Below are 7,723 nucleotides of genomic sequence, written 5' to 3' on the forward strand. Positions count from 1 at the left end.
CACCGCAACCTCCGCCTCCTGGGTTCAGGCAATTCTCCTGCCTCAGCCTCCTGAGTAGCTGGGATTACAGGCACGTGCCACCATGCCCAGCTAATTTTTTGTAGTTTTAGCAGAGACGGGGTTTCACCATGTTAACCAGGATGGTCTCGATCTCTTGACCTCGTGATCCACCCGCCTCGGCCTCCCAAAGTGCTGGGATTACAGGCGTGAGCCACCGCGCCCGGCCAGTAAGGTTTTTTTCAGCAAGGTCTTTATGGCCTGTATTTTGTGCTGACCTCCTATCTCATCCTGTGACTTAGAATTCCATAACAGTCTAGGACTGCAGCCCAGTAGGTTTCAGCCTCATTTCACCCAGCCCCCCTGTAAGATGGAGTTGCTCTGGTTCACAGGCCTCTGACAATCCAGCACTTTGGGAGGCCCAGGTGACAGGATTGCTTGAGCCCAGGAGTTCAAGACCAGCTGTGGCAGCATAGTGAGCCCTGTCCCTACAAAAATAAATATAAAAAAAAATTAGCCGGGCACGGTGGCACATGCCTGTAGTCCCGGCTTCTCAGGAGACTAAGGTGGGAGGATCGTTTTGAACAACTGCAGGGGTTACATACATTTTCTGTAATTGATTAAACAAGTAAATTCTTCAGAAACGTCTGTGCTGTCACTAGTAGCCTTAACAAACAGTGGGTAAGCCACCTGACAGTGGTCCCAGCTTCTGGGAGTGGGAACAGCGCTGCTGGGAACTTCTGGTCCCCTGAGTAGGCGTTCCCTGCAGCTCTCTGAGGAGGTGGGCGGCATCTCCCCCATCCCCTGTCCACTCTCTCAGCTCTGCCATCTCAGGGGGCGCCAGACTCTGCTCTTCTCGATAAATCACATGTGGGTAGGTAAGAGATTTGGAAGACCCTGATTTTGGAGAAAATCCTTCTTTTTTAAACTGTGACTGAGAGATAATTCTGACTTATGATGACCTAAAATTAATCCCTTTTCACAAATATATTTGTAGATAATAATGTGTGGAGGCCTGAAGCCAACATCTAGTTTGATTTGCATTCAGATTTTGGTACAATTTTTGCTGTTTCATTCTCTTTGGTTAGAGATAATCTTATTTTGACATTGAAGAAGATTCAGGATATGCCACTGCAAAATATGCCACTATGGGATCAGGATGCTTTTGAGCCGAGGACAGTTAAGAATCCACAGATGCAGGAAGTTTGCTGCCTTCTCCTTTCTGCCTAAAAAACCATTTAATTGATAATGGTATCAATTTCCCATTGTGAAGGGGGCCCCTTCTCCCATCTCAGGAAGAGGAGAGCAATTCCTATCACTGAACGGAGGGTCAGCCCTGCGATGCGTCTACAGAAACAAACCCTAAAATAACCCTTCTCATTCATCATTTCCACCGTAGATTTCCTAGTTACTTTTTAATCATTACACAATTTATTTGTCCCTCAAAGCCCAAATCCTCTTTCCTTTGTTAAAACGTAAGTCCCCAAGTCTAACTGCTTCTTTGAGTTTCACTTCTTTTCTGTGAACTCCGGGGAACATATTAATAAGATTTGTATTCCCTTCGTCCTGTTAATCTGTCTTTTGTCAGTTAAATTAGCGGGCCCGCAGGCACTGAACCTAAGGGGGTACGGGAAAAGGATTTCCTCCCTGGCAATGTATATTTCTGAATTATGACATGGGTCTAGCACTGTTTGCAAGGACAAAGTGCAGGTGGTGAGCCGTGCCACGGCTCAGCCCTTGTGCTTCCCTCCTTCCTGTCATTGCTCCCAGATGTTTTACGCTGGTGCCATTTACAATGGAAATGGAAGAGAAGATATTTCAAAAGAATGGGAAGAAAGGAGCCTTAGAGGGGCAACATAGAAGGATGGATACCTACCTGGCCATTTTGGTGGACAGGGTGCGGTTTGGTCCAGATGGAGGTGTCACTGTCTCACACAACCCCTCCTACCCAGTCTCTGCCCAGCTGCCCCTCACTGGCTGCACCCTGGGGTTGGACCTGTTCACTACAATAAGCAAAGCCCCTGGGTGGGTTGGGGCGAAAGACTCCCCTTCGGAAAGTCAGGGCTCACCGATTGTTACGCGGATTCATCAGCTAGCAAAAGAAAGGGGTTGCAGTTGAAGGAAGATGGTTAGTGTCCCTCTGGTTTTAAGCCATTCACGATGGAATTGAAGCCACCTGATGGCTGTTTTGGTTTTTGTCTGGAGGCAAAGCAGAGGAATTAACCATTCACTACCACAAAGCAGGGAAAGTGTGCCACAGAAAGGCGGGTTTGATTAGCAAAAGATAGAACAGGCTGGCTTGGAGGCCAAATTGTGAGTTTTTGAATAATCATTCTCCTTTTGTGGTCTCCTTCCCAGGTCTGACCTTGCTTTTAACTTAGAAGGCTATATTTTTGTATTCCTGAATGATATCTTCACAGCAGCAAACGGAGTTTATACCAAACAGAAAATGGACCCAAAGGTATCAGATCTTGCCTATGGCGTTTTGGCTATGTCATCTGGCCCCTAGAATAACATGCAAAGTGAAAATGAATGTGTACAGCTGGTCCGTCATTTAACCTATATGATATGACCTGTAAATTACAAATTCTTTTTAATTATCTGTATAAATTCTTATTATTTGCAAAATTTTGGACGAAAATGAGATAGGATGGGCAAAGCCACTAGTTTAGATGCACACTCAGAATGTATAAAAAGAGATTATTTGGAAAGGCAAATTAACTTTTATACCAGCGTTATCAGTGAACAAGGCAAGGTCAGGGGTCACAGTGTTTGTTCTGAGAGCACTAGTTTGGGGTCTGGGGATGTGGGTTACAGATACAAGTTTTGCTGTTTACTGGCTGTTGTGACTTTGAGCCGTAACTTTGCTCCAAACTTTGGTTTCCTCACCTGTGGAGTGAAATGACTGGAATGGATAATTTGTAAAGTCTCCTCCGGCAATAGCTGATGCTTCTGATGATGAGGGGCTGGGGCAGAGGAGCTCTGCTTTTGTGTGTCTGCCTGTCACGTGGTGGCCCCGTCCCTCCCGCACCCCCAGCTGTTACAGGAAGCTGGGGAGGATGAGTCAGGCATATGTTTCTTTGTTCCAAGCTCTTTGTGCTGGATGAGGGAGTTCACTCTGACCAGCAGGCTTATTTCCATGAGCTATATATTTTTTTATCTCCACTGTTTTGTTTTTTACCCCCCGCATGGCCATTTTTTTTTTTTTAATGGTGGCAGTTTTACAAAAACTGGTTTGTTGTCTTTTGCGTATGACAATATGTCATCCTTTTTTGAAAATGGTGAAGTGGGGTGGCCACTTTAATGAAAGTAAATATAGAATGCTGCTGTTCTTTAGTGGAAAGAGCAGATGTTTTTGAAAGAGTTTTGTTTATATTAATATTTTTAATGTTCTTTATTTCATTCCTGATTTCCCATTTTGAATAACATGCTTTTAAAAAGCCCACACAATTAGAATGCTGCAGACGAAGGGGACCCTAGAGGCTTTCCTCTGCCATGTGTTTTCTCTGTAGTTTTGGTGTAAAACCAATGTTTATTCCAAAATCTCAGTACCCTCAAAATGAAGCATTTTATGTCAGAAAGTGGCTGAAAATATTCCAATAGAGTTGCTCAGAAGGCGTGTTCTAACTTTGTATGAATATGCAGTAGTGTAAGGGACTCCAGGAAATCCATGCCTCATGTGTGTAAAATTGAGTGGTTTTCTTTTTTGTTTCTGTTTTTGCAGGAGCTAGGGAAATACGGAGTGCTTTTCTACAATGCCTGCTTCATGATCATCCCAACTCTTATTATTAGTGTCTCCACGGGAGACCTGCGACAGGTGAGCTGATGCAATCATTCCTGGCGTCCTTAGCCGGCTGTAGAAAGTTAATATTTAACATTTGGTATGCACTGAAATAAAACGTGTCGAGGTAGCTGGGACTACCAGGAAGGGTGCGTCATAGGAAGGTGTTTGAGATCCCTAACAACACCTTTTGGCACTACTCTTGCATTGGCATGCATTCTTGGCCACATATCAAGGAGTGCCAGGAGCTCTGGACTTGGAACTTTTTGGAAAACAACAATAAGAATCTGAGTTTGAGCTCTGTATTCCCCTTTGCTAATGTGGGGGCCCTGGGAGAGCTACTTACCCTGGAAGGGGATTTCGATAGTTTTAAAAACTAGGTTTTTTTATTCGTGTGACTGTTTATTGTGGACATTTTGAAACATGCACAAAATAGAATAATTCAATGAATTGTCACAGACCCGCCACCTAGCTTCAACACTTTGACATTTTACTATCTTATTTTATCTGTCCTCCTCCACCCCCACGTTTTTGTTCCTCTGGAGTATTTTGAAACCTATCCCTGCCATCACACCGTGTTACTTCTAAATATTCCAGGATCCACATTTGAATTTTGGGCAGGTGTTTTTCTTTCAGTATTTGCCCTGGTAACCCTATCTGCTGCTGGTGAGACAAATGAAACAGCGAAATAGTAGTAAGATCTGAGGCCCAGTGGAGCGGTGGAGGCCACGTCTCTTAGGACATATGGACATTCACCACAGTGACAGCCACAGTGCCCACCCTTCAGGGTGCAAGCCCAGACTTCTTCAGGAAGTCACGGACCACACAGCCTCTGAGAATTTTGCTGGATGTGTAACTGAATCTGAGAAACGAGTGTGATGGGCAAAACCCTCCTCAGCGGGGCCTCCACCCACAGACTCAACTCCAGACACAGCCCTGCCCAGCCAGGTGGTAACCCCGCATTGCTGGCACGAGGCTGGGGCAGCACCCATTCACCCTCGGACAGGACACCATTTCCGTATTTAGCGATCAGCATGGGTGTGATGCACACCTGTTGAATGTCATCCATTTGCAGCCCTTTTAGGGTCGGAGTGACTCTGAACCGCGGCAGGCTGCTGTGGACTCCTGGGCGGCTCATTGTTCTTTCTCCAGCTGGACTTTCTCACTTGTCAGTTCCCTTCCCGGAAGGAGGGATCAGCAGAAGGGCTTAGCAGCCCTGTCCCCGGACATAAATAGCCATTTTCACGGGTTTATATGGAAAACCACCAAGTGGCACCGATCTCAATAAAGAGCTCTCTGTTTCAGGTTAGTCAGAACATTGTGAACCTGGGCCTCTCTGTTAATTCCGTGTTGGAAGATAAAGCAGGCACCTGCACCTCTACTGGGAACGAGCAGGGCAGGAGACCTGAAAACGCTGTATTTGTTTTTCAGCTAACATCAATCAATTTTAAACTGAGTCAGTGCCAGCAACGTTACCCAAAACAAAGTTATGAACTCTTGGCCAGGTGCCGTGGCTCATGTCTGTAATCCCAGCACTTTGGGAGGACGAGGCAGGTGGATCACCGGAGGTCAGGAGTTTGAGACCAGCCTGGCCAACGTGATGAAACCCGTGTCTTGTAGAGAGTATTTTAGGTAGTAAAATACAAAAAGTAGCCGGGCTTGGTGACAGGTGCCTATAATCCCAGCTACTTGGGAGGCTGAGGCAGGAGAATCACTTGAACCCAGGAAGCAGAGGTTTTGGTGAGTGGAGATTGCACCACTGTATTCCAGCCTGGGTGACAGAGCGAGACTCCGTCTCAAAAAAAGAAAAAATTATGAACTCTTAGTGAAGTGGTCCTAGTGGCTTGTTTCCTTTTGTTATTATAAAAACAAGTTTTTTTTTTAATTTAAATTTTTATTTTTTTATCACTGGAGTTTATCTGTTCTGAAATTCTGGTTATATATATATATATATATATATATATATATATTCAGAAGTAGAAATCTAGAAACTCCTAAAGATTGTTAAAACATCTTCTTGGGGCCGGGCGCGGTGGCTCAAGCCTGTAATCCCAGCACTTTGGGAGGCCGAGGCGGGTGGATCACGAGGTCAAGAGATCGAGACCATCCTGGTCAACACGGTGAAACCCCATCTCTACTAAAAATACAAAAAATTAGCTGGGCATGGTGGCACGTGCCTGTAATCCCAGCTACTCAGGAGGCTGAGGCAGGAGAATTGCCTGAACCCAGGAGGCGGAGGTTGCGGTGAGCCGAGATCACGCCATTGCACTCCAGCCTGGGTAACAAGAGCGAAACTCCGTCTCAAAAAAAAAAAAAAAACGTCTTGGGACTAAAAGCACATTTCCCCATGGGAACAATGCTGTGAAAGGCGTAGTGACCAGAAACTGAATTTTAGGTACTTTATGAGTAAAATAGATTAGGTATATAATGTTAATAATATATAACATTGTTTCAGAAGATATAAGTGTTCTCATATCAATGTCATTGACTTCTAAACTTGTAGCATGGTGTTTTCAGAAGTTGCCACCTGCCCATAATGATTATCATGCAGAATTCTTCTACTTTCTTATGTAATAATAATACTAGCTAATATTTGTTGAGGGCTTATGTCAGACATTTTTCAAAGCATTGTTCATGAACTGTCTCATCGCATTTCCACAACGGAAGAGAAGGTCCCGTTACTATTTCCATCGTATAGGCAAAGCATCTGGGGCACTGTGTTTAAATATCTTCCCAAGGATAGCAGGTGCTCTGGCTCTAGAAACACATCCTCCAATGTCATCTCAATTACTTTATCTGTATATGAAAAGTGTTTGCTTTCTCCTTCATGTGTGGAAAACATATCCCTCCCTTATATAAAGTACAAGAGACCTAACATACACTTTATTTTTATTTATTTTATTATATTTTTTTGGCACAGAGTCTCACTCTGTTGCCCAGGCTGTCATGGCAACTGCAGTCTTGACCTCTTGGGGACAAGTGATCCTCCCAGGTGGCACATCTTTTTTTTTTTGAGACAGAGTCTCACTGTGTCACCCAGGCTGGAGTGCAGTGGCACAATCTCAGCTCACTGCAGCCTCCACCTTCCAGGATGAAGCCATTCTCCTACCTCAGCCTCCTGAGTAGCTGGGGTTACAGGCATGCACCACCATGCCTGGTTAATTTTTGTATTTTTAGTAAAGATGGGGTTTCACCATGTTGGCCAGGCTGGTCTTGAACTTCTGACCTCAAGTGATCCACCTCCCTCGGCCTCCCAAAGTGCTGGGATTACAGGGGTGAGTATATAATTATATGCACCTGGCTGACATATACTTTGACTTATTAAATCCTAAAGCTCTAAGAGAATATCCTCCTCCTATCCTGGCTTGTGGTACTGGAATATCCCAATATTTACCCTGTCTAGCCTCTTCTGTTTGACCAGACTCCAAAGATTTCAAATAGAAGTTCCTTTAGAACTTCTTTAAGTACCTTAGAGCCCCTAGAAGGATTGCTAATCGTCGAGATTCCAGAATGACCAAAGTGCTAACTATATGATTTATTTTTAAAACCTATCAGAAAAAAAATAATTAGAAGAAAATAGAGTATAGTTATAACCATAAGAAAAGGCCTTCTATAAAAAATGACAAAGTACAAGTCATGGAGTTAAAAAATTGACTAGTGGTTTTTTTTTTTGAGATGGAGGAGTGTTGCCTAAGCATGTAGAAGTTCTTGAAAACAGTTTATGAACTTAAACTTTTCTTGCTAACATTATTAATTAAGAATAAACTTTCTGGCTGGGTGTGGTGGCTCATGCCTGTAATCCCAGTACTTTGGGAGGCCAAGGCAGGCTGATCACTTGAACCCAGGCTGGAATGCAGTGGCGCGATCTCGGCTCACCGCAACCTCCGCCTCCTGGGTTCAGGCAATTCTCCTGCCTCAGCCTCCTGAGTAGCTGGGATTACAGGC

The 7,723-nt window shown here is 44.4% G+C and overlaps 1 protein-coding gene across 9 annotated transcripts in view; it reads left to right on the forward strand.

The window, feature by feature from the left end:
* The window catches only part of SLC35D2 (solute carrier family 35 member D2), a 69,116-nt gene that overhangs the window by 34,627 nt on the left and 26,766 nt on the right, over positions 1–7,723 (forward strand). For all 9 annotated transcript variants that reach the window (XM_017547185.2, XM_017547186.2, XM_017547188.1 and 6 more), the window contains 2 exons: positions 2,356–2,458; positions 3,722–3,814. In XM_017547185.2, the coding sequence (XP_017402674.1) occupies positions 2,356–2,458; positions 3,722–3,814 (196 nt within the window). The remainder of the gene's footprint in view (positions 1–2,355; positions 2,459–3,721; positions 3,815–7,723) is intronic.

The sequence above is a fragment of the Cebus imitator genome, unplaced genomic scaffold (genome assembly GCF_001604975.1).
Source record: "Cebus imitator isolate Cc_AM_T3 unplaced genomic scaffold, Cebus_imitator-1.0 Scaffold196, whole genome shotgun sequence".
Classification (NCBI taxonomy): Eukaryota; Metazoa; Chordata; class Mammalia; order Primates; family Cebidae; genus Cebus; species Cebus imitator.